The sequence below is a fragment of the Acipenser ruthenus genome, chromosome 15 (genome assembly GCF_902713425.1).
Source record: "Acipenser ruthenus chromosome 15, fAciRut3.2 maternal haplotype, whole genome shotgun sequence".
Classification (NCBI taxonomy): Eukaryota; Metazoa; Chordata; class Actinopteri; order Acipenseriformes; family Acipenseridae; genus Acipenser; species Acipenser ruthenus.
Genome location: NC_081203.1, coordinates 3,262,927 through 3,290,798, shown reverse-complemented (window position 1 = coordinate 3,290,798; position 27,872 = coordinate 3,262,927). Strand labels below are relative to the sequence as shown.

The following is a 27,872-nucleotide window of genomic DNA, read 5'->3' as shown; positions in this document are numbered from 1 at the left end:
ACAGCTGCATTGCCATATGTGGTCTATATAATCAGAATTCTGATAAGATTTTCCTTTTAAAACCACAGAATGAAATGTCATTGATTTGTGCAGGTTAATTTAATTCCACAGTTTCAGTTCCGGACACAGGGTCTATCATAGGGTTCAACTGAAACATGATTGGTTTAGTGTCTCAATCAAACACACTGTTCAGTTTTCATTTGCACGTGTTTTTTATTCTTCAAACAAAAAAAGGATAATAATTCAGCATTTTTATATATAATTTATTTTCTGTTTTGTTTTCCATTGTGCATTTTCACAGTTTCAAATGTTTGCCAGTGATGTCCCGTTTTTCAAGTATCAATGTCAATGACAAGATTGTATAGTTCACGCTGCAATATAACACAGCAAAGACTTTGCCTGGCCTAAGACCTGTAGAATACGTGAGTCACTACTTTTCAAGCAGAAGATCTGATCACAAATATGTACCTTTTTGAGTTCACCATTTCAAGTATCAAACCCAAATCTGAGCAGCGCAAGAAACAGTTTGACTTGCAACTGCATTAAAGTTCAGCTATAGTCTGTACGGTGATCAGGGAGTTTCTCATCCAGATAAAGCCGAGCTCATCAGCACTACCAGTCTGCAATGCCATGCTCCCTGACGTTACCAAAGCCAGCCTACCGTGCAGAATGTAAGACGGCATGCAACTGTTTATTTAATTAGTGACGTTCATGGCTTCAGACAAGTGCATAAAAGGATGTGTTGCTGTATGTCAATAATGAGGTACGTTGCACTGCGCTTTTTATCGGACACTGAGATCTATACGGTTCAAATGATAATCCTTTAAGGTCAATGTGTTAAAAGCTGAAAACACAACCCCTGTCCTGGTATGCTGAGATTCTTTTTGGTGTAAGTTTAAAAAAAAAAAGAATTGAAGTTCCCGGAATCAGCTGCCCTGCCTAGATATACTAGGGATGTGCAAAAAAATTTTAAAAATCACCAGCAACCGAACATTACCCTCCCCTTTAGAGTGATAGGGTTTACCTTGCCTTATCTTCGCAGTGGCTAACTGGGAATAATAAAGAAAAAACAATTTAGCTCTGTGTGCCTGTATCAGAAAGAGAACGCACCATATGCAGGTAAGACAAGGAAATCCACTTACAGCACTCTACAGACTATTCCATAGGGACAGCACTCGACCCCTATTGATAAACAGGGTGCCCTCTCCCCCCTTTAAAACAACAGCAGTAACCCAATACCCTTTTACCATCCTTCCCAACCTCTACTGAGCAGCTGCCTGCCTCATTAAAAACCAACAGGGACTCTTCTTCCCACCTTATTGTACAGAAAACTGTATTGCTGTGCTTGGCAGATTGGAGATGCCCATGGGACCGTATTCATAAAACATTAGTATATCAATCATTGCATTTGCCCCATGTGCTAATGTTTTATGAATATTCAGAGGGGGTTGAAAAGGAGGCAGAAAGGAATGCTCAACAACAAAATACAGCAGATTTGAACTTTTCCCATCCCCATATCCAACTTGTTTATTATTAGATTCAAATATGGGACGGTAGTGCAGTTGTTTTCAGCATCAGGACCATTTTTGTCATCCTAACAATAGAAAAATAATGATAATCAAGTACCAGAAGTTTGTGTTGTGAACCCTTGGGGGTCAGCTCTTTCAGTAATTATACTGAATATAATTATTCCATGTATCAGGCCAGCAGTCAAGTCTTTTCTACAGTATACTGCAGTGTGGAGATGAGACAGCATTTAGGTACGCGGTTGATTCATTATGAAGCATATCATTTAAAGATTCAGTATCCCTCTTCTATTACTAAGTGATCTGTGCGGAGAGTTAAGAGGCAGGGATGCTTATTCCAGGCCACTGTGATGTCACACTGTTGAAGAGAATACATGTTCTCAACAGTTATGACATCACAATCCACTGTCATGTCTGGCAGTCCAGGTTGACAGCTTTAGGACATTCAGATGCCTTTTTGAAGCATTTCTAAACATCTCTGCCCCGTAAAAGACAATACATTAAATTGCTGAATTAAATAAATCAAATCCTTCATTGATTTATGGATGTAGGTGTCAGGGTTAGGTGTGTGTATTCAAGTGGCTTGTGATTTAATTCATTGCTTTCATAATCTTCTGCTAAATTCACGCAGCTCTCTCCGTTCCAGCCAGTGTTACCCCGTTCATCTTCCACGCACATGATCATTTTTTTCCTATTTGATTAATGTCTCGTTTTCGCTGCCAGGAGACTTGAACTGAAATCCACTAAATCATTATCACATTTTGGAAGCAGACAGGTTTTTTTTAATAAAGTGTGTGAGGAACATCCGATGGGTGTTTACATATTTTAAGCTTTGGGACTGCGTTACAACTGCACTGCACCAATTCAGTATCAGGTAATGCAAGCAACTTGGAAACATTGTCACAATCTATGGATTGAAGGAGATACCTGCCCGTCTGTCTTTAGGTGTGTGAATATATCCGTCCCATTTCGATTTTTATATATACACAGTGGATGGCGGTCAGTGTGACTTCTTTTATTTTATTTTTTTTATAACATTGAAAATGGTTACTAAATGGTCAGTGTTGGACAGCAAAGGGCTTGAACTGTTTCACAGCTTTCCCCATCTACAATGATACTATCATACAGTTCAGTGATTGATAACAGAATGTATAATCGCCTCTACATGCTTTCCCTCAGTTGTCGTTTACCTTGCAAACGGTTGGAAATGCAAGGTATCATAAATAACACTTGGGGTCTCTGAGCCGGCTTGTGGCAGCATCGTGATTTCAAGGTCTGCTGAAGCTGCTTGAACAGCACTGACTATCTCATTTCAGAAGTGTTTTTCTGAACTTTGTTTTACAGTTTGCACATCCTCAGCGCAACCCATAGCAACTGCTTATAACTGCTGCAAAGGTGTCACAGAATGATTAGAAAAGGGTTTTTATGATCTTTATAAATACTGTATTATATCTTTGTAGTACTCTGTAGCGGGGTTCTTTTGGCAGTCACATGAAGAACAATAATTTAGCAATTTAAGGGAAAACAGTTCAGAAAGGAGAACAGTTCAGAAATTTTAATTTTGCCATCGAAGGGGGGTTTAAATCTGATTGCTACCAGATGAGGAGTGCACTGAAGCAGCACAAACGCATCTGTTCTGTGAATGTGAGGAATAGTTCATGAAAACAGGAGGTCTGTTCAGATCGTACTGGAGAGAGCACTATCATTGCATACGGTTTAGGAGTGCAATATGGGATAGTGTAGTCACTAGGAAAGGGATACTGCATCACACACCTAATTAAGGCAAAAGAGTTTGCAATGAAAAGCAATAGCAATGTAAACTTAAGGCAGCATGGATTGGCGTTTTTCACCTTTTAAAAAGTATTGCATGTTTAGTTTTTTAGTTTTTTTAAATACTATGAGAATTTTTTCCCCATTCGAATCCATAATTTAGAAATTCCAACAAAGAAAAAAAACTGAGATGAGATGAAAAAAAACAATTTATATATATATATATATATATATATATATATATATATATATATATAATATATTAGTCAAGATAGCAAGCAAATAGCCAAGATTCATTTTTTGCAATGATTTCATTTAGCACAGTGATAACCGACCCAGTTTAAAAGGTAGATTGGTTGCAATCATTCATTCCAGGGATAGTCCATTGGTACTTCCGATCCGGGCATCTTTATTTTGTCTTCATCATAGAACTTTAAGTGCCCTTTCACTGTGTTTCAGCAAAAAGTGAGTTCAGTATTTCGGAGGTATAACCACAACCGGCTCCCCAGTCTTTGGCCGCCACATGAGGACCTGAGCGTCGTTGGCGTTGGGCTTCACCAAGGCGTTGGGAGGGATGGGCTCGTTCTTGGTGAGGATGGTGGGCTGCTCTTGGGCAGAGGGCTCCAGCAGCTTGGCCCGGTGGCCCAGAGTCTTCTCCGGGAAGACCTCGATATGCAGCTGCATCCTCCACTTGACGGTCTGCAGTGCGATGGTCTCGTTGGTGGCCTGGTTGATGGCGACCAGCCAGGTGGTGAAGCTCTGGTCCCTGTGGATGCTGGTCAGCTGTGGGGCGTTGCTGTCACTGACCGGCACCCCCCACGTCACGCTGGGGTAGAAGTTGTCGTTCATGCTGACCGTGAACTTGGTCTCCCTCCTGGTCGGGCCCACGATGGTGCAGGTCTCCGTGGTGTTGCCGTACCAAGGGTAGTTCACCCCGTCAGAGTCGCTTATTGCTTGGATTTTGCTGTCTCTCAAGTCCGGGAGCTCCCAACTCGACCTTTGTGGGGGGAGGGGAATACAAAACGAAATATTTAGGAAGCAGGAGCAGGAGGTTTGCGTGCAAAGCGGAAGGTTTTGTTCTGGGCTCTCAGTAGCAGGGATAAATACCTGCTGCTCTTTATTATTATTCATAAATCATTCATAATTATCATTTGTTTTTATTTATTAAGTTCACTAAGAATAAAAACATTAAGAAGAGTAACACCTATTAAGAAATATTTACTGTCATAAAAATGGGAAATTCTGTATAATGGATTACTGGTATCAAATAATTGTCAATTCATCTGGAATCGGGAACAGAACCAGGAGCATTTGCACACATAATAGTAACAATTTCACCCAGAACCTTCAGCTTTAACCTAAAAGTCACAATCAGATTTCAGAAATGCAGTGGCAGTACTATACACTACTATATTACTGCTCACAGTACCATAATCAGTTCCTTCCATATAACACACCAGCCCTAATAACAGTTTGCCCTACGACTGTCAGTGGAATCAATTTTGTTTTCCCAGAAGCCTCTGTATTTGATTAATTCCCAGTCATACCTGCCCTGCCTACCTTAGCCAAGCAATACCAGAGCAGAGTAAACTATATTGTGTGCCCACAGTGTGTCAAGCTGGCATGGTCTCTGTTGATGTTGAGGAGTAGCTGTTGCTGCATTAATAAAATCACAAACCCTGTCATCCAAAGTGGCATTTGAACTGCCAAGCTCCAGAGGCGCGATGTTTGGAAACTGAAACCCTCCCGCCTGCTGGCAATGACCCCGAATGTGCCCTCCATGCCCCTGTGAGAAACTGCACATTCTAATGATTTGATAGGGAGGAAATAAATCAGAAATGTTCTGGAGCAGCAGTTCTATTCTGCTCAGATTTCTGGCATTTCTGAAAAGCCCACCATTTCAACCCACACCTTGAGAAATGCAGTTGGTTCTTTTGTTTTCATTTGAACACCCACAGTCACTACAATGCTCCATCTAAGCCCATCCCAAAGTAGATGCAAGTTTTAATCTATTGGTCTGTGACATGAACATAGACTGGAAGCCAACTACCAATGTGTGTCTTAGCAAGTGAAAGTAAGAGAAGAAACTGCAATCTGGAATCAGTTGACAGTCCAGTTCGTTTACATCGTTTACATTCTAGCTGTAGGGACACCAGCTTCTGCCCTTGACATCTACTTGTCACTGACTTTTTTTCAGGTTCTTTCAAAAACTTTCAGCAGCAGGAGGTCAAAGTTTTAAGAACTTTTTTTTTTTTAAACACAAAGATATTTATCACTTGTTTATGTTGGTTGCTGTTTTATATCGTGGCCCCATTAAAGCCTTTATATTAAACTGCCTGTCAGATTGACGATCAATGAAACATTAACTGCGTGCTGGCATCCAGTGACACAAAAAACAAAGCAAGACGAGAATGGATGACTCCGTTTTGTTGTTAGCTATTGCCAATATTTGGCAAGCCTAAAACAGCCCTTGAAAAAGCATACTTATTTAAAGTAATGTAACTAGAAACAGAATTATTAATTGACAGCTAAACCATTAATTACAGAGCAGTTACTGGGAAATATAAAAAAGAAAGTATACTGCATTAGTTGATACAGCATCTCTAATGGGAAATAGTGAACGAGAAAAGCCTTGAGTTTATATTATTGGCAGACAGTCAAGCACTGGTAAAGTTAATGAACTGGGAACAGCCAGAAAGATGAATAAGCAAGGCAGGTCTTGTTAATTTAAATAATGCTGAGTGAATAAAAGTTACGTTTTGAACAAAAAAAAAAAAAAACCTGCTCACAATACATAGATCCACCATTGTTTAGATCATTAACCCACAAGTACTACATTTTTCTTCTGAAAAAATCATCAGAACACAAGCTGTATTCATGTAATGTGATACATTCTAAATCAATATTTCTTCACTGAAAAAAAAAATGGTACAGCCTTTGTTTTGGCTGCAAACTGCTGCGTTCTATTCTGAAGACAGTCAAGTTAGACGTTCCTGTAATCAGAGCAGTGAAATTTCATGTTGGCTATGAAGCTCAACACATAGAAAATGGAGCTTCAGCATCACTGTGGGGAGGAAAAAACACCAAGAAACGTATCCTTTTTAAGCTTCTGTTTCTTATTTGAAGTCAAAGAAATGTGGCACGTTAGCTGTGTCACAGGAAGTGAATGAGGAAAGGAAACCGAGTCCTGTGATGTTTTGTCAGTGAGCGACAGACAGCTTCGGGTCTTTTTAAAGAGCTACACAACACAAGTATGAAATATCACCAGGATGTGATGACTGCAACAGAAAGGGACATGCAGAGTTAACCCTTTCATGCATGGCGTCCTCATATGGGGACATAAGAAACACTCTTCAGCTCTTTACATGAGGACATATGGAAGACGCAAATGCATGATAGCGTCCTATGAGGTGAGGAGATGGTGTGGAAAAAAATGTAAACAATTCTCTATTAAATATATTTATCGCGTGTCCAAAACTACTTCAAATTGGGGTTTTTTTCAGCTATTTTCAATATTTCATGCATGAAAGGGGAATATAGTGAAGAATACATTAACAGTGACATGCCATGCCTATACCAAGTTGCAGATAAAACTGGCCAGCAAGCACACCACACGCCTGCCCAGGACTGAGGAGCCATCCTGTCTATGGCCTCTGTTGGCCAGTGAGTGCCATTGTTTGCAGCATCTAAACAGCAACTGTGTCTTTACAGTCTTGTGCTGCAGTCCTGGGTGATTGCTATCGGTGTATTCCTTCCTGTTCAGATGACTTCCCCAGCATCCATTCAGACTCTCTCCAGCTAAGGTTGCAAGAGCATTTGCTTCAGCTTTCCAGTTGCAACTGTGAAGTCTAACAATGGGGGGGAAATGATCCTCAATGAAAACAGCGGCTACACTGAAGCAGTTTGAAAGATCGGTGTTTCTTTTGTTTCCTCAGCTAAGCTGCAAACCAAAACTACTTGGATCAGGCATAAAGAAATACAGCATTATAGGTTATTTATAAAGTATATCCCTCAATGTTAACACTGTTATACAGGAGCCAGTGATGTAGATACAGGAACGGTACAATGGTACACATAACCTGTGTGTGAACACTGAAAGCCTCAGTGTAGCGCTGAGCTCTCCCACATTGCAATTCAGCACAATGCACATCGGCCACCGCTGCAGGTAATCTCAAGAACAAAGGGTCTGATTGACAAGAAGACTGACCGACCATCTAACCCCACCCCCTGAGCTCTGCACCGTGGCGGTCATGGACAGGTGCATGTAAAAGGGATGAAAATAGTCGATTCTGGCACAACACTGCAGGAGATGTAACGCTTGCAACACTTTCAAAGCGACAGCGGGGGGGGGGGGGGGGCAGAGGTGTCTCTTTCGGGGGTAAATTTGAACGAGCGGCTGTGTGTAGACTGCTGTCTGTCTTGGCTGAAACTACGTTACAACAGGGAGAAGCAGCTTTTACACGTTGCAAAATAAATTCTAGGGGTGCTATTTGTAAAATTAACTTTGTTCTGTCAACCAAACGATATGCAACACATGCATTCATTCTGCATCTCCCCCTCTCCCTGTATTCCTCCCATATCATGTGTATGCAAGTCCTCTGTTTCTTCTGTTCATACAATATTCAGTCCAGCAACTGTTTGTTTTATATATCAGCGATTCCTATTAAAAGAAGAAAAATGGTATTTCTTGTATATAGAACCAGCAATTGTTGTTTTAAGGGGAGGAGGCTTTTTTTTGTTCCTCACTAATGGGGTTATGGATTTGATCAGCCTAATATATCAAATATATATGTGAGTAATAAACAACAGCTGGATTTTACATAAAGGTAACCCAAAGGTAACTTAGTAGCTCATTTTAATGCCTTTTAACTGTATACAGTGCAACTGTGTAGAAAGAGCTGATATTTAAAATGTCACAAACTGCTGTTTGTTTCTGATTCCTTTTTTTTAATCCCTTTGCTGTGGGATGTTTCTGCTCCTGACATCCTGTTTCCTCCTAAGACTGTTCCTTACAAACAGAACAGGTTAAAAACAGCTCTCCCCCCTTTAGACACAAGCACAAATAATACCGATACTGGTTTTACCAAAATGCGGTCCTTATTTAAAAGCCTGGTTTGTCATTTCAGAATATCCTTGCGCTCAAAGAAATGGAAAGAGAACAATCAGAGGAAAGGGTGTTATAAACTAAAGAAAGCCAAAGTTATACAGCAGTGATGGGTTGCACTGGTTCACTATACCAGTACCCTGTAAACACTTCACAAATAATGCCTGAAGATGAAACGGGGGCTGATGTATTTCAATGTTTTACAATAGGAATGTCATGTACTGGCAAGAAAAATAATAATTTGTATCTGCCACTACAGAACTCCAGAAATGCAGAGCTGCAAGGAAAATGAAGGGTAATTCAGCAGTGGCATTGATTTGTAGCAAACTGGGTGTTGAAAGGCTAGCCAGTTATTTGATGCTTCTGTACGTGCTTTGGGTTTTCTGGGACAAGTCAGAGACGACACTTCCTTTTGGTATTCTCTTTCAATCCTGAAGGCCAGTTGAATAATATAATGCTTCTGTTTCAGATCTCACAGACATGCAGAGGAAGCTGATGGGATAAACCCATCCACCTTAAAGCCATGCAATTACACAGGCATGCAAAATGATACATTGCAAAAAGGAAAAGTGTGACAAACGGCAATATTTAAATTGGAATTGTGATCATTCTCGTCAACACTAAACCCCGTCTGGTAAGAGGATCCCATCAGTCAGTCCCTGCACAGATCCTATTTGCAATAACAGCGCTAGGCTTAGACTGTCGCCTTATTATCTGACTGCGTTTACTTGAACACATTTGCTCTTGTAAATGAACAGTAAATGCATTTCTTAATTCTGCTTCTGTGTGAAAATGAGCATTGACTTTTCTGGTCAAGGAAAAATACAGTTATTTATTTAGGGTAAAAACATATAACTATGGCATTGATTTGGTCAGCTGTACTCCCTGCTGCGATAAACCACAGCTGTTTTTTTTTTTGTTTTGTTTTTTTTTACATTTTACAGCACTGAATTGCATCCAGATAAAATTCCTGGTACAGCTACATTTCTGAGCATTTCACAGCACCAGCCAACACCCTGGATTGTATCATTTGTTTATTTGGCAGATGCCTTTATCCAAGGCGACTTACAGGTGTTACAGGGCAGTACAGGGTTACAATGCAAAATCATTATTTAAATACAGTATAGTTTGCAGTATAAGTGCAAATTATACTACTAAAATACACTATGAACTAGGATTCAACAAGTTAGGAATAACAACCATTTATATCTATAAGGGCATCAGAATAGTGCATCAGCTGCGGACCCACTAACATGATGCATTTGTAAAATGCTCTAAATAAAAATCCAGCTGTGGTTTATCCCGGTCATTTTTTAACAGAAGTTGTGGCTTGGTTGTTTATATGTATGTTTGTATACATGGTTAAATTGGTTCCCCTCTGTGATGATATTGGTTATTATGACTTTTTTTGTTTTGTTTTGTTTTTACATCATTTATTAAAATGATCAGCATCTGATCTATAGCAAGTGCGGCAGGATGAAATGCTTAACATTTACCACAACCAGAGTGAATCGATTTGGATCCAGTTATGTTACGTTCTACTTTCTTGTAATCGTAATTGTGAAATGGTTGCGTTAAATGAGATCGTTGCTGTTTGCATGGCAAAAATTAGGTAGTCCTGGATGCACGCGTTTATGAGCAAAAGGGTAATTATAGGAAAGGCTACTAATATCAAGTAGCTACTTTGCTGTTTTATTAAACAAAACTATTTATAACAACAACAACAAAATCGATATTTTGGATTGAACCACCTAAAGCTGCAACTTGCTTGACAGATGAAAGATTGATTAAAAAAGAAAACGAGAATACACAAAGCGTTTAAAATTTGAATTTTATTTAAATACTATGTTTTAGAATGTTTTAGAGTATTTTGGAACAGGAGTCGTGCAACCACAGGCCTGTAAAGGCAGTCGGCACAGCCAGAACCCCAGCCCGCTGAGAGCCGGTGCCGGGTAGGGTGAATGAATACCGGGGGCAGTGCACCCGTGTGTGTGGGGAAGGAAGCACGTCTTTTGAAACGCTGTGGAAGTAGAGTCACATTGGGTACTTCTTGGTTTCCCTTTTTGTGAAGTTAGATAATGAAATGCCTATACACGTTTTTTGTTTGTTTGTTTATTTATTTATTTGTGTAATTATATATTGCTGTGTATTCGGCTTATTAAATTTACATTATATATTACATACTGCCTATTTATAAATACTCATATTTAGTTTCTTATACAATGAAAACACATAATAAAGTTTGTACATATAGATTACTGCTACGGACGAAGTTACAGTGCAGAAAACCCTTTTTTAGTATGACAGTAGAGTGTGCGTGCGCGGTAAGGGCACAGTAAAATCAATTTGCTATGCGTGGTAACAGATCCTTCTGACTAAACGGAAGAGGGGTGGTTTCTATAACTGGAAAGGTGTCCAGAAAGTCGAGAACGATTTCTGGCATCGGTGTCTTGTTGGACATGTCAATGGAGTCCAGTAACATTTTTTTCCTCTTAAAAAAAAAAAAAAAACAGTAATCCAGCAGTTTTGGATTATCAGTGTAATTATGCTGGCTTGCAATAATAATAATAATAATAATAATAATAATAATAATAATAATAATAATAATAATAATCATAATAATCATAATTATGAATTATTATTATTATTATGATGATGTTGGTATAGTTTTAGTTGCAGAACACACCGGTATGTTTGTTTTTTTAGCTATGACAGCCCCATCACTTTGGAGCATAGAGAAGACCTGTACGATGTTACAATGTAACCATTTATATTGCGTATGCAACACTTTAAATATCAAATTGTAAATCTGAACCAAAAGAGAATGCATTTGCAATGATAAATATCCCAATGATAATTTAGTAGACCGATTATTACGTCACAGTGCATGTTGCTGAAATATCTGATTCTTTTATAGCTGTCATTAATACTGTTGGTTACTGACATCTGAGTTGGATGACAGTCTCCATACTAATACTATATTGTTTTGATTTGCTTCCTCTGAAACGTGTATATGGTGAAATGAATTAAGGCTGGCCACCTTCCTATTCACGCCGCTGCATACACAGTACAGTACTCACATTCCTTTGCTCCCGTACTTGTTGTAGAACTCCATGTGGTTGCAAGCTTGGATCCACCCTACCGTCCAGGTCTCCTTCCCGGACACTGGCGGTACCAGGACCCGAGCTGAAGCTCGGAAGTGTGGGGTCCGGTACCGGAGCACCACGCCAGAGGACTCATCGATGCTGGTGGGGTTCGAATCGATGGAGGCGGTCACTTCAAGAACGGTGACGCTCTCTCGGAAATTCTTGGGTTTACACCTGATACTGTGTATGCAGCCCATGGTCACATTTAACACCAAGACAATCAATGACAAATACCAGCTTTCTCTGTAAAACCGGTGCATGGAAATGAAAAGGTCTTCACAGTGATTATCATATTTCGAGTTTTAGTTTAACATCCACGCTGTACAAAAAAGAAAAAAAGTACTCATCTTGGTTTAAAAAAAAAAAAACGATTCTGTTTGTGCTGCTGAGTTTAAGGGTACTTGGCTTCCTCTGATGTTAACAATATCCACACAGACACATTAGCAGAAGAAGTCCTTTGGATTAAGAAAAAACGTCCCAGTTCTTCAGCACTAGCTTCAAATTTCTGTCAAATTTACCGCAGCTGCATTTAAGCAGTAAATGCATAACTGGCGTTATCTAAGAGAGAGAGAGAGAGAGTCGTGCTTCCTCCGCCGACTACAGTAACATCTTCTCCAAGTTTTATCCGCTTCCCTGACTAAATACTTGTTTTAACACCTTATAGCGCTAATATTGCGACGAGAGCAGGTCGGTGTTTGGATATTAAAAACGTTTTCCAAAGTAAACGATCGTTTCATTAGAAATAATAATAGATAAATAAAAACGTCTTGCAGTTGAATTAAACAAAACACAAATTATTTTAGTTTCGGAGTAAAAAGAAAAAAAGTAATGAACGTACGTATCTGTTGTTATACAGCAGTTCCTGAGAGGAATTCTTCTCGTGTAGGTAACGGGTTGAACAATATATTAACGGATTTTACCGCGAATTTCTGTTCTTGCTCGTAAGCCTCCGTGCGGTAGATAATGAATTGAGAAGCTGAAGGAAAGGATGTAACCGAGTTTTAAACAAAGTTTCACTTTTGCTGTGGACAGGGACGCTTTACCGTGCATACAACAAAGCACGTCTTAATTACATCATAATTAAAACGATGACACGTTAAATTACTGGTAATTCAAAAGCATCGGACCTGCTGCTGCTGGAGTCACATTCAATATATATATATATATATATATAGATTTATAATATCGCAAATAAAATACTGCAAGTTATTACATGATGAAGGCTATGTATTGCCCTCGTTATTTTAAATGCAATATTTACAATATTAATTACATATTCAGCATCTATTAAATAAAATATAACTAGCCTATTTTATTTCTACTTAGAATTAAATAGAATAGTATTATGTGCTGCATGGTCAAAAAAAACCATCAACTCATAAATAATAAAACTGACTTAAGATGCTCTTTTCATTCGTGTTTGAGTCATTCCATACAACGGAGCATCGTTTGCTGTAGATCGTATAAAACACCGTTATCAGGCAGCATTTATTAATGAATCATTAGCAAATGACACCCGTCTCCCTATATTTTCTTTAACAACACTATAAATAATTACAGACCGGTTGGTATTCAAAGATCGTTACAGAACTGCCAACCGCATTTGTTTCACGCATTCAAAATACATTCAGCTGTTTAATGTTGTACATAGCTCCCAAAAACAAAAACAAAAAAACTTCAAATCTTCTTCCAGATAGAAATAATATCGTCATGTGGATCTCCTTCGGAAGTCAAGCAACTTCAATTTACTTCACGGCTGCTCATATATGCAGCAGCAGCAGCAGCAGCAGCAGCAGCAACGTCCAAAGGCAACCAGGTCAACTTTGTAGCTCCAAACTGTCTTCTCCGATTACAATGAAGAGGATTTATTCTGGGGAAATCAATTCTTGCAGACCTGCTTTCCCTCCTTTGTTCCCCTTCCCAGTCTACGGGGGTGTTTCGGGCATTAAATCCCGTGCAAGCCCTCCTTTATCCCTCACCCCCTTGTCCCATTGCAACCACTGCAGGTCCCCCCTTCTGTAATTCAATCTGTCGGCTACTGGCTCCGCAGCGCTTTTATCTGATTCGCTCGGAAACGACACTTCCTTTGAAAACCCAATGGGCGTTCTGGGAAATGTAGGCTCTTGTTTGTCTAATTTTCAAACGCAATTATTTTACAGTACTGGCCCAGCAGAGTTTTTTGTGTGTGTGTGTGTGTATTAAAAAATAGTCACGTCCCGTATAAAACATACATAAATAGATGTATTATTTATTCTGGTCTTTTTAACACATCACTGATTCAAAAAAAAAATATATTGCCAGATATTTTTATTATTATTATTATTTAAAATACATTTTGTGATATTCTTTTTACCCTACTGCTGATTAAAAAAAAAGTATTTAGTTGTGCATGTTTATAAAACCTAATGCTTTCAACGCGTATGCAGATTTTGCTCATTGGAAATTGTAAGGGCCCCAAAATAAATAAAATGTATACTATTTACAGGCCTGTTTTCATATTTCAACCATGATGTCTATACACGTCCTTTCATGCTTGAAAGATGCTGCTTTCCCAATGCGAATACTACAACTCATCACATAACTGAAATGTTGTTTTAGGAAACTATTCCAGCAAGGCGATACGAAGGTGAAGCGCAGTAAGTCCACCGTGGGCGCCCGCGTGCAGATTCCTCGAGGTGTCTGTTGTTCTGGGTGACTATCAGGCCACGCAGGGGAGCCTGTGATCCAGAATACCTCATAAAGTAAAATCACTATTGAATCATCTATTAAAACTATTCCTCGTGGGAACATCAGTAGTTCGTGCGTAATCTTTGGCGGCAGAAGCACCCGCCACGAGAGCACCCGCTCAGATTTATTTTCTTCTTTTTTTTTAGAATTGCTGATTGACAAGTGTATGTGTATGTGTGTGTATATATATGTGTGTATATATATGTGTGTGTGTGTGTGTGTATATATATATATATATATATATATATATATATATATATATATATATATATATATATATATATATATATATATATATAGCTACACAAAACATTTCAAGGTTAAATAAACCACTTAAAAACAGCAGTTAAACGCGCCTTCTTGGAATTGAACAGGACATATCCTAGACTAAAAAATAAAAAAAAGGATGGGGAATGACATAACAATGGTGACTTCTGTGTTTCGAAAGTGTGTCCTGGCCTGCAGTGGTGCATGATTTATTCTATACGTTTTTCTTATTGGTGTCTTCTGTATTATGCTCCCCAGAGCAGCATTTCTTATCCTGATGGACAGCTTGTAAACTCTGCACAGATGCCCGTGTTCGCTCCCATTACAACATGCAGCCTCTTTGTCTGCTGTAGCCCAGATTTAAGCACCATGGAGAACTCCCAGCGCTCCCGAAACATCAGGAATACGCAAAGAATCCGGGCGAAAGCAGAAACGCGCGTGGCGCAGACAGCAAGTGCCAGTCTGGTGCATTCCAAGGGACAGAGTGAAAAATGCACGTCTGACAAGAAGGACTGCTAGTTTTTTTTTGTTTTTTTTTTTGACGGTTCTCCGCTCCCAGTCTACTACAATAAAAATAGAAATTCCTGAAGCCGTTCACCGAGAATTCCTGGCATGGCTGAGATTTTCACTTGAAGCACTGCAGCCTACCGTGTCAATCACACAGCCCGGGTTTGCAAAAAAAAAAAAGGTAGCGCTTTGGTCATATCTTTCGTACAGTCATTTTGCACGTTGTCTTTATATATCTGTGTGTATATATATTGGGTTGTATTAGCGGGTACGTAGGACAAATGGGTCGTATATACAAATATAAAAATAAACTCGCTGACGCCGACGAGATAAAAATATAGGGGGAGATAAAAATACAATTCCCACCATGCAACGCAGCTTCTGACGGTACACGGGCAAAATCTTGGGTCTTTAAATATACCACCGCTAAAAACCAAACGCTGCTCCATCTTTTGATCAGAAATCTATTTTTTTTTCAATATTCTTCCTGATCCAATTGGCTTCTGCTTGCGCCAGTCACTCCTAATTGAATTTCAAGCCTGCCCGGAGCAGGGGCTGAGGAGCATGTGCGTGTATTCCAGATATGGTAACACTAACAAGGAGAGACAGAATCCGTGAGAGAGCGTAGGGACAGGGCACTATCATACCTGCTGACAAACCATATCCATTGAACGAGAAAGAAAGGGTAACTATCTCTAAACTAATGAACTAACTAAACATAATAATAATAATAATAATAATAATAATAATAATAATAATAATAATAATAATAATAATAATAATAATAATAATAATAAACAGACATATATACATTTAAAATCAAAATGCCTGCTCACCAAAGCAGATCAAGAACTAGAGACAGAAACAATGTTCTAAACAGACCCGAGTTTATCTCTCTGAATCAGCCTCTGGCTCGAAGCAGCGCCGAACTTCGAAGTTCCAGCCGGAGGCACAGCGCTCAGGCGGGCCAGTTCAAACAGCCGCAAAGCCAGCAGGAGCCGCAACAGCAGCCACAGCCACAACAGAATGGAAATACCAGGGACAGGAAGGACTCGGCGCAGCAGCAGCCCGAGGAGGACTGCATGCAGCTCAACCCGTCTTTCAAGGGGATCGCTTACAACTCCCTGCTCGCCATCGATATATGCATGTCGAAGCGGATGGGGGTCTGCGCCTTCAAGACGTCCTCCTGGGGTAGTGTCCGCTCAATGGTCACGCTCCTGGCGATGACCGGCCACGGTGTTGTGTGGATTGGTGTCACTCTCATCTGCCTGACCAGGAGCAGCACACTAGCAGGGCAGGAAGTGCTGGTGAACCTGCTGTTGGGTGAGTTGCCATCAGCATTTGGAAAAGATTACATAGAAATTATCGTTCATCTACTCCACAGTGTGTGTGTGTGATTTACCTATCTACCCACTTTTCTATCTTGTTTCAATCCATCAGTCTTGTGATTAACTATTTAAATTAAGAACATGCTGTCTGTCTCTAATTTTTTTTAATCTTGTTTCAAGTCATCAAATACAATACAATACTTTATTTAATTTTATATAGCGCCATTCACGCCATGGCACCCCAGATCGCTGTACAAAGTTAAAACAAAATATCTCAATATATAATACACTCTGGTGACAACCAATTCTATAAAAGCACATACAAAAGCATGTTTTCAATTTAGACTTAAAAGAATCCAGTGTTTCTACCTGCCTAAAGTCAACCGGACTAGAGTTCCACAGCCAGGCGCATAACTGTCTCTCTTGTGAATATTAATAGACAGACCGACATATATTCTTCTTCCATACGTGCCCAAGCCTTCATATCGAGTTACAACAACTTGCCCAAAGTAACCCCAACATGTGTCTTCAGTAGAGACCTGTGTTATTAAATAAGGGGTCTCTTGTGTCAAGTAACAATTCTTTCAGAAGCAGACTTTCTAACCCACACTTGCACATAAAAAGGAGCCTAAAACTGCAATTCCTGCCTTACCCAGCAGGAGTCACTGTGGTGGACTGAAGGTGTGAGAGGGGCCAGCTGTTATTGATTGACAATTGACTTGTACGGACAACAAGACCCACATACAACTCACACCATACATGTGGAAATGGCTAGCAGCGCTCCCGCTATAGCTACTTGTTATTATTCAGTTTATTTAGATCAAATCAACTAATTAATGTACTTCAAGAAAACAAGGGCCCGGCACCAGCTACTGATTTTATCTGTTGTATTTTCCATTTCAGACTCAAGTCATTTATACCGATTCGTAACGCTGTTGCTCCGTTAACCGTGCACATTTAACTGAACAAATGGATGTTTTGTAAACCCAACTGACTTCATACACTTGGATAAGCAATCCGATTCAGTGTATTGGAAGCTGATTTATGGCTAACGCGTCTCAAAAACCTTAAGAACATTGATTTATGAGGCGCTTCAGAAGCAATATTTTTTTTGCTGGAATAGTTAGTAAGCATGAGAAAAATAAACATCTTTGCAAAAACAACAACAGAGATTCCTACAGAACACGCATTATTCAGCTTGAGCGCTCCACAGAAACCCTGTGCTGACAATCAGGCGAGGGTCATTGGGGTTGCTTGGGCTAATTTACCATTCATTAGGGAAACAAGCGCAGAAACATCTGCTTGGATTTTGTGATGATTGCTGCTTTTCTTAGACTCCATGGACCAGCAATCCACATAAATCCAGGCCGCTGTTTCTTCACATGTTTCACTTGGAATGGTAAATGATCCCAGCCAACACCAATGAGCTCACCGTGGAGAGCGCAATCCAGATAATTGAATAATTGGCTTGTGCAGCTCTAGTCGCTCATACTGAGTAGCCGTGCTCTAACAGTGCCAGTCTTTTAAACCTAAAACTGGAAGAGAAACAGTTTCCTGTGATCAGATATGGGAGCAAACCAAGAGGACAAGATAAAACATCCATCTGATGGACCAGGTGAACCCCAGTGTGGTAACCCAGTGATCGCCTGAGAAAGAATGAAGCAGCATGAGGAGGTGAGGTAGTGGAACTGGTGGGCAGAGAAGTGCACAGGATGTGCGGCAGACAGACAGATACGAGGGCTTCATGCTTCAGCCAGTGGATCAGATAAACCAGCACTGGCGGATGAGGGCGGTGAACTATATTGAAACGTTCAACAGGATTTTATTTGTTCAACCAAACGTCGTTCAGGTTTGATTTCGTTCAGCTGAACTTAGAATCTTAAGCTCCATTTGGTCACTTGGAAGTCATCAGATCAAATGTCATAGAAGAGATTCAGGTCACTCAAGTCAGCCGGACATCAGACCGCCCATTTAACTCAGGAGTGGCAAACTCAGTTCCTGGAGGGCCTCATTTCATCAGCTACCTCATTATTTCATTAATTGGACAAATTTAACACTTCTCTCCAGGCCTCAAAATGTTTTATAGGTAGTGTACCTTAAATCAAGTGCATTTTCTTCAAATCATCAACTCTAGAAGACCTTGAACCAATATGAAACATGTCCAATTGAACAAATAATTTGATCAGTGAAATTAATTGAGAGCTTGAGTTGGAATGAAAACCAGAAGACCCTGCAGCCCTCAAGGACTGGAGTTTGACGCCCCTGCTTTAAAATCATCTAAAAAAAACACATGGTATACAGTGTCTAGATAGAGACGTGTAGTCAGGCGACCAGACTAAAAAAGTAAACAGAAGAATATAATTGGTTTTGACTGTCACTACCGAAGTATTACCTTACCACCATCCCCTGAAATTGCCTTCACATTTTGTAAGGCAAGACAAATCTGAAAAGTTGACAGAACTATTTAAGAGAACAGCACAGAATACCTTCAGTGGCATTTTTTTCCAAAGACCAAATAAGCATTTTCTTTAAGGTCATGGAGGTTGGGAAAATCTATAGGACTGTAGATCCGAAATAATCTGTCTTCCTTAGTATTTTCTGCATGGCTGATATATTTTCCCATCACTATACCTCTTTGGCCTGTACTATATAAAATATGAACTCAATAGGAAACAGTAAAACGTTATAGGTATAATAATTTATAATGTCTATTTTGCAATATCAGAGCTTGAAGATGTAATTTAATAGCTTTTATTGCTGCAAGTAATAGGGCACGGTATTCTGGCATTGAGCTGCAGGGATCTGAGACTAAATCTGCATAACTACAGAGGAATCCTCCAGACACATGAGATGAGTAAACAGCAAGAGTCAGACAGTGGCAAGCATGTTTCGAAAGGGGAGGAAGCATGTGACTCTGCAGCTAAAACCAGCTTCCAGGAATGTAAAGAAATATCCTGTAATGTCCTGCAAGTACTGGGGCAGGGTCTGCATTCTGATAAAGTACAGTGCACGATTACTAAAAAGGTTTTTAGCTTTTCTATGTAGGATGTTATTAAACCCTTAGATTAAAACTTGAAACCGTACTGGCTAATGCCAAAAATAGCTAATGCCATCGCCCACAAATTGGCCAACAGTCACTCTAGCTGTCATTAGTCAAAGAACTATGGCCCTCTCACGTTACTCCAGTCAGTAGTCAAACACTACTGCCCTGTGACATCACAGGTTAAATAAATCAGATATTCGTTGCAGTAGCTTATTGTGACTCAAAATCCTATATAGTAAAATGTTACATAAACAGCCGCCTCCTCTAAACCAGCACATTGTAACCTTCTCGTAACCACAACCCTGTTCAGCTAAACCATAATCCCTTTGTTTAGGGATTACATGCGAATAGGGGGTTCCAACAGCTCCAGTGGACCGGGCCCAGGCCTGGCAGGGGCCTGTAAAGAACCTGTTTGTTTTTGTTTTTTCTTTGCACTCTTGTCTTCCACCGTGGGGCCCTGACGTTGCTTCAGAGAAGGCTGGGAAGGTCCCCTTTTTAAAAGTACTTTTAGAATGTCCTTCAAAACATCCACGTTCGTTTCACACATAATATCACCCATTCAGGTTGATCTATGAGTTTTTCCACAAGCCATTCATTCACGGGCTAGCTATCCCTGAATGAGTTTGGAAAGTGAAGGACGCGAGCTATTTCACAGATTGCATTTCAGTAGCTGGAATTGCAAAATGGAGATTAAAAGAAAACAGGACAGAAGGTGGAGGAAGGTTATATGATGTAGGCATCCTGTGTTTTTCTATTTATATTTTATCAGGTCCATCTTAAACTCAAACTGTGCTACCTACGTCAATCCTTTTACTTTTTCCTTAGTCTATGTATTAGGGTCCTTCTGTGTAACTGAAATCCCATTTAGTTGTTGATTTTTTTTTTTTTTTGTTTTACCCTGACTTACACTCTTATGATGTTCGCCATTAGAGCTTCACAAACCGATTAATCAGATTGAGCTCTCCACGAAAATCAGGTTCTGACAATCAGATGAGGGTCATTGGTAGCTGATTGGGCTCATTTACTATTCCAAGTGAAGAAACAGCTGCTTGGGTTTGTGCAGACTGCTGTTCTCCGCAGTCTTAAGAAGAGCAGTAATCCTCACAAATCCAATTTCTTTACTTGTTTCACATGCAATGGTAAATTAGACTGATCAACACCAATCATCTTCACCCATGGAGAGTTCAAGCCGCTCTATTAGCAATCATAAAAAAACGGATAAAAATAATATTTCAGATGTCTTGACCCCCCCCCCCCGTAGCACGGGTCCCCTTATTGTACCTTACACAGTTATTCCCAGTATGTGGGTTTGTGTTGGGGCTACAGAATGGGGATCTATTGAAGCTAGCGCCCACCTGTATCATTTCGGTTCAGCACCCACTTCCTTAAGGAATGTGTTCACCAGAGGGGTCAGTAATGAGTCTGGGGGTTTCACGTCACAGTCACAGACATTCGTGACCTCACTCTTCCTGCTGTAAAGGGTTATTGCCTTTAGTTTCGGCAAGCTAAGAATTGGGGGACCTCTTAGCCAATCAGATTCTCTAGTTTGCAGGCCACTGATAGGCCATCCTTAACAATCAGAAGTAGGACTGGTCAGCAGATCAGACAGGAACTGGCTCAAGTGCTCAGGGTCAGTTTCTTCAAGCACATCCCAGGATTGTATTCAGTGTGGCAGGTGCTATCGGAGTTGCGTAGGCAAAGCATTCTTAACATAATTTAGCTTCAGAAATCCTGTCTTTAACAAGTTCTTGGACATCATTCCAATCAGGTTTGTGGGTCAGGGGATAAGGGACTAGCACAATGCAGATTAGCACTCACTGACTGACAGCAGCATGTGCCACTGGTCCTCAGGGCTGCTCAGTTTCCTGGGTGATTTCGCTGACAGGACTCTTGTGAAAGACAACACCGAATGTTGTGTCACCACTGAGAGTCTGAAGTTTACCACGGCCTCGTGGTTTACTCCTTCGCTCTGACATTATGAAACAGCTTGGTATGATTGTGAAAGACTGTAGTTAGCTTAACTGTGTTCTTCTGGGTGTTTGGGTTCGCTCAGAAGTTTAAAGCCCCCCTGTGGCATCAATAGAGCTCCTGGAATCATGTCTGATCTCCAAGTACAACAGAGCAAACTTTTGGCCATAGCTGTAGAGGGTGACCTTTGTCTCCATTTTATGCATCCTCTAGTAATGAAGTGCTGCTTCTGCTTATTAAACAGGTAACTGAATCAGTCATTCGACTCAGCAACAGCTGTCATTGGCTCAGCAGAATGAGGCCTGGTTATCCAAACTGTACTGTATTATTATATACCGTAGGATGAATACAGATGAATCAATCATTTAGGGGGCTGCCCTTTTACAGCGTGCTGCATATGTCAGGTGATTGCAATTTGTTTTGTCTCTTGCGTGTATGTACTGTGTGTAATAATGCCTCACTCTCATAATTGCTAGGGTCCAGTTAAAAATAATCTTCCTCTTCAAGCTGTGTATCCTTTAAAGAAAATTGCATTCAAAAAAAAGTTTTGAAAAAGTAGCATCAGGGTTTTTTTGAGGCAGTGCAGGCAGATCTCTCTTGGTAAAGTGTGCCCTCGCTTCTTGACGATTTCAGCACTTCTGTTAATGGGTGGATTAACAGTTCATAGGTGAGGAGAAGGGGAGAAAAGAGACATCAATAAGTCAAGGAAATGTGACTCAGTGGAGCTGTGTGATCAGGTGTGAAGGGCAGCTTGCCAAGGCAATCGAGTGCAGGCTGAGCGAATCAGAGAAGCTGTGATGAGAGAGAGAGAGAGAGAGAGAGAGAGAGAGAGAGCGAGAGAGCACGTGCGGGTGGACGCTGAGGACACCACGGTAAGCACAAGAAGAATTGATCTAGTTCCTTTGTTCAAACAGCAGCAAAGCGTGATGTTGTTAATACTTGTGTTTCAAATGTAAGCATCTGGAATTCTGTAGGGTTGACAGCAGGAAGGCTGACAGTATAGTGTAATAGGATTCGATTATCATCAGTTTGTTTTTTTCGGTTTCACACACAAGGAGCAGGTTATGATTCAGGACTTTGACAGTAGGCACGTGCCATTCTGTAGAAAATGCTTTACTGCCCTGAAAGAACTGGATCCAGTAACCACTGAGTAATGATCATACAACCCTCAACAGCAATGTATCCATCTTCAGCGCCTCCTGGATGCCCATTGGCCCTACAGCCTGTTGACAGTGGCATAACAATATTTCCTCCCAATAACAGAATAATATTGAGGTCAACTATATGAATCGTTTTTTGGTAACAATTCCTTATTTCACTGTTGTGTCCTGGTCCCTGTACAGTAGCAGCCAAGGCTGTGTATTTACACCTGAACCTAACTGATATTCTGGGCAACAGCAAAAAGCCAAGAAGTGTTTTTTTTAACCAAATCAGGCAATGTTGTTCGGCCTGGTGTTTTTTCTGTTCAGCACTGAGATGCATCGTGACAGCAAGGGAAATAAAACTGTGGGCCTATTTAGATGCTAGACAAAGACAAAGGACAGATACAGCTAGTAACAAGAAACTACTGTGTGGTAGTGAGGAGTTTTTAAATGACTACCCTGAGAATGCCTTTGCACTTTGGAAGTGACCCCTGGTGCTTGTTTGTTACAAGTTATTAACTTTCCTTTCACTAGAAATCCATCCTTTGTTTCGGAGCTGCCACCTATAAATAATAACAGAGACTTTTTCCACTAGATTTGGGTTGGTGGGTTCAGCTTTTGAAGTTAGAATGGCGTAAGTGGGAAAGTATTTATTGAGCCTACATCAGCCACTGTAATAACATCAGAGAAGTAAGTGCTGAAAGTGAACAGTCTTTCTAAAGGCTTTTTTAGGCACTTTGAACTTTAAACCACGTTACAGAGTAGATTAGAGAGGCAGGCTGGTGGAAGAACAGAACCACGTTTGACACTTCAACACTTAACATAATACGATCTGCTTACTGAGGGATATTCCTGTTCAAACCTTTGACAGCTCTTTATTTATTTATCAGAACTACTATTATCAGAGGGGTTTTTTTATGAACATAACATAAAAGTATCATTATACATACATACTGTGTGTGTATATAGAGAGAAAGAGAGAGAAAATACATTACAAAATAAAATGTATAGTTTTAGTAATAAAGTTATGGAGCAAATTGGAGAGACCATCTGAATGTTAGGAATGATATACAAACCACGTAGCTAACACCGTCTGTTTTTTCATATAATTACCAGTGTTTCCATTACTGTGATTTTCTTTATTGCTTTTATTCAAGCTTGTAATTCAACAGCTGAAATCATATCCAGTGTCCAATCAACTGTCTCACTAATTAGGTGATTAAGTGCATATGCTTCAGTCACAGTCACTCAAGCGCGTCATGGTCGTAAATGATCGAGTGATTAAAAAGAAACCAAAAACATTTCGTCAATGTCCATCACTTACATACCTTTAAAAAAAAAAAAAAGTGTTCTAATAGTGATACGTTTCTTCTGATGCTCGGTATATGTCTACATCTGTATAAGTAAATACCCATTACCTCTAACAGAGCTCTCCTGTTTTTGAGTAGTATTTTCATTTGTTTTCTGTTGTAGCTCAGCCTCATACCTGCAGATGGCTTTGCCTTAAAGGGAGCTGTCAGCAAACTGTCTCATACTGCCCTGAGGATTTGAACAGCTGTATTTAGGGTTTCTATAATTTGAGATAACAGATGTTATGTTAGGTTTGTATTGGTGTTTGTATGTCATTGTGACTGTCTTTATTATGTACTGTGCAATGAATGGAAAAATAAGTAACATTGCTACAAGAACCTTAGAAAGATGCAATAAGCCAAATGTGTTTAAATAGTGTTTTTAATTTATTTATTTATTTTTTATAAAGCCTCATTCACTTTTAATAAACTCTGTCCGGCAGCTGATTTTATTGTATATGGCGGCATCTGTTTTTGCCAGCTGATGTGCCTATAATTGAGACCGCTGGTTTGGACCCGCCCACTCTATAATTAAAATTACTCTGTAACCCCAAATCAATTTAATCGCAATTCAAAATGTATTATAATCATTTTTTCGACATTTCAAATATAAATTCCCTTCTTCTCCATCCTTAATTCTTGTTTGGAAGCTAAACTATGACTTTTAAATATGGATCAGATAATGAATCAATGTCATCGGGCTCCGAGTGTGCCGGACAGCTTTCTGTATTGTGTTGAACTGCCAGGGTCCTGCCTCCAAAGCAGACCCCAGGTAAAATGAAATCGAATGTACCATGACCTGCCTCGTCCCACCCAGTAAACAGCAAGTGACACCGTACTGTTCTGCAGCCGGCATTTACTGAAGGATGAAACAGTTGTAATTAGTTGATAAGATCGGATTCAAATGCAAAACGAAAAACGTTGCATTTCTCATCTCGTGACGTTTCAAGCACTGATTGATGTCTGTCCAGCTCCAAATGCCATCCGTTTCAGTGGCAATTGTATGATTGTGAAGATATCTAATAAATGAATTCATTAGGTTCAGATAAGAAGTATACTGCCGCCTGTCTTTGTCTGCTGAAGAGAAGTGCTTAAAATTACACGGGGAGTCAAAGCAAAATGAGTTCAGTCTGATTAAAAAAATAAATAAAATCTTCTGACTTGTTATTAGAAATCTTGCCATGCCTCCACCAGAGGCATAGAATTTGAGAATAATCAGATTCTTCATGTTTTTTTTTTGTTTTTTTTAATCTACATAAAAAGACTAACGGACTAAAGAATAGCGGATTAAATTCACTGAAACATTTACACATCTGTTGACGGCATTTCAAAAAGCCTAGATTTAAAAACCTGGGATTACTGCATCAGGATTTGAGCTATAGCGTTTGCTATTCACTGGTGAGAAATGTTCTTAGTGCTTTTTGAAGAAAATGCATCTTATCTACAGCATGTCGCCGCGATCCACTGTGGTCTCTGGTCGTACTGGACCCTGATTTCAGAGGCTCACGCGGCTTTCAGAACTTAGAATTAGAACTTGGAATGACATTTGTGTTTCCACTGCCTTTTTCAAGCACGTCTCCTCCACAGATCAGCCCATTTAAAACATAACCCATCAAACCATTAAACTATTAAAACTTTGGCATGATGTCTAAGTACAGAATATAGAATGGGTCTTGGTGACCAATTTAGATGTTCCTCCAATCCCTGACATGTGTTAGATATCAGGCCTTGTGGTGGAAAACCTGATATATCTTTGAAACCCATTATATAACCTAGATATTGATATATGTAAAAATAGACTGCTTTTGAAATGAATATGTAGCCATCTGAAAAATCTTAGAATCAGATAGAATTGATCTAGAATTAAGATTAGCAATAGTGTCTAATTTAGCTATTCTTACTTGATTGTGTTATTTACAAACTGATTTATTTATTTTTTTACCCCACTCAAAAAGCCCACAAGTGCATTTGCCGCTCCTGAACCCTTGTGGGTTAGAAATTATCCAGGAAGAATAGCCGAATGAAACAGTGTTATTACTCTTAATGTGGTGCAGCACCCTACACAGTATTTTATAGCCATGATTATCGTTGTGTCTGCTGTAGAAGTAGTAAGGCTCTTATTGTTCCATGTGGGTGTCCCAGGAGCTCACTCCTTGGTGGCTGACTTGCGGTGTTTCTTTCCCAGCCCTGATCCTGGACATCATGACGGTGGCCGGGGTGCAGAAGCTGATGAAGAGGAAGGGTCCCCTGGAGGTGAGCCCGGGCTTCCTCGACTACATCTCCATGGACATGTACGCCTTCCCCGCGGCCCACGCCAGCCGCGCCAGCATGGTGTCCAAGTTCCTGCTCAACCACCTGGTCCTGGCCGTGCCCCTGCGCATCCTGCTGGTGCTCTGGGCTTTCCTGGTGGGCATCTCGCGGATCTTGCAGGGCCGGCACCACATCACTGACGTCATGTGCGGCTTCGCCCTGGGCTTCCTGCACTACAAGCTGGTGGAGATGGTGTGGCTGTCCTCCAGCGCTTGCCAGACTCTCATCTCCATTTGGACATTCAGCTGGTCCCCCTTTTTCAATTGAAAAGACCCCCCCCCCCCCCCTCCCCCCCCATCGTATGCACAGGTGTAGTCAAGTGCAATCAAGTTTCAAAACGAAAAGAAAAACCTTCCTCTTGGAGAACCTGAACACCATTGTCTATGCTCTTCTCTTCTGCACATTGCATTAATTTTTTTTTTTTATTATTTTTGGGTTGGAATGCACTTGACTTCAAATTGAATAATTATTATTATTATTATTATTATTATTATTATTATTTGTTTTAACTAGCAGCAAGCCTGGTCTAGCCTGGTAGTGCTGTATTAGAGTTTGTTGTTGAGTAATTAAGATTTTCTACCGTGTGCATGGCAATAAACAAGCGATTGACTTTTTTTTTTCTTTGCTGTTGCTGTTCAGTATTTAATGCTACACCCGCGCACCAGCACCGGATTCTGCAACAGAAGAAGCGTCTTCCAAAAGAACTCACAAAAAATATTTATATGTGTGTTTTCTTTGGGTCAGGTACTTGACTGTCTTACCATATCACATCCCAAACAGATTTGGATGCTGCTATATAATGAGTGATAGACAGCAGTGAAGATCTGGGGTTTTAAATTCACTTGCAAACCGCTGCAGCCTAGCGAATGTGATCCGCTCGTTAATGAGGCTCCTTTACTTAATGGTCATCCACAATTAGACGATCGCCAAGCAAGGCAGTGCAGGCCTGTCTATAACTGTATTTGAACAAAGGTTTAGATGTGATATATCTAGGTACTTTTATATAGTTTTTTTCAATTCCTTTGTAGAAAAGCCTATAGTATTCGAATGTGTCGTTGGAAACAGCCCATGAATACTACATTGCTTGTTTCACATCCCATAAACACAGTAGTTTAAGAACTTTTTTTCTTAAAATACTGTCAATTTGGAAAGAGGAGTAAACTCATTTCATTTGAAATTCCTTCCCGTAGAAAACCCTCAAAGGAATCGCAGCCTTATTACGTACAGCCGGGCGTACGTTATTATTATTATTATTATTTATTTCTTAGCAGACACCCTTATCCAAGGCGACTTACAATTGTTACAAGATATCACATTATTTTTACATACAATTACATTATTTTTTACATACAATTACCCATTTATACAGTTGGGTAATTATTCCTTACATTATGATTTTCAAATGTTTACAGAAGCTTGATGAAGTATTTCCACAGTTTTCAGTGGAGGGGTGCTTTAAAACTTTTACAAGGCAGGGAATTTCTGCATGCTAATCAAGCAATGGCATGCAATGGGACACGCCATCTCTCCAGGGACTAGGTTAAAGGACAGGGGGCAATAAATCATAAAATAAAAGAAAAAAGAAAAAAAACCTTCCTTTTATCTGATGCCTCAGTGTAGACGCCCCTTGTGTTTTCCTACCATGTCGGCTGTCACTCCTTCATGCTGTCTCTCCTTGACTCCTG

At 40.0% G+C, this 27,872-nt stretch overlaps 2 protein-coding genes across 4 annotated transcripts; one reads left to right on the top strand and one right to left on the bottom strand.

Moving 5' to 3' along the window:
- Positions 1 to 193: 193 nt before the first annotated feature.
- LOC117422558 (protein FAM78A-like) lies at positions 194 to 15,975 on the bottom strand. Of its 3 annotated transcripts, none has more exons than XM_058986876.1 (2): positions 15,930 to 15,975; positions 194 to 4,293 (listed from the first exon to the last, which is right to left on the bottom strand). In XM_058986876.1, exon 2 carries the CDS (start codon positions 4,143 to 4,145, stop codon positions 3,768 to 3,770), a length of 378 nt encoding a protein of 125 aa, XP_058842859.1. In that variant the 5' UTR covers positions 4,146 to 4,293; positions 15,930 to 15,975; the 3' UTR covers positions 194 to 3,767. The 3 variants fall into 3 exon arrangements, with proteins under 3 accessions (XP_058842859.1, XP_058842858.1, XP_033893594.2); XM_058986875.1 differs by having other exon boundaries at positions 15,884 to 15,968; XM_034037703.3 differs by lacking the exon at positions 15,930 to 15,975 and adding an exon at positions 11,481 to 13,555.
- Positions 14,781 to 27,872, top strand: LOC131697520 (inactive phospholipid phosphatase 7-like). Its single transcript, XM_058986874.1, has 2 exons — positions 14,781 to 16,370; positions 26,063 to 27,872. The coding sequence occupies exons 1-2, from the start codon at positions 15,872 to 15,874 to the stop codon at positions 26,452 to 26,454; spliced, it is 891 nt and encodes a 296-aa protein (XP_058842857.1). The 5' UTR covers positions 14,781 to 15,871; the 3' UTR covers positions 26,455 to 27,872.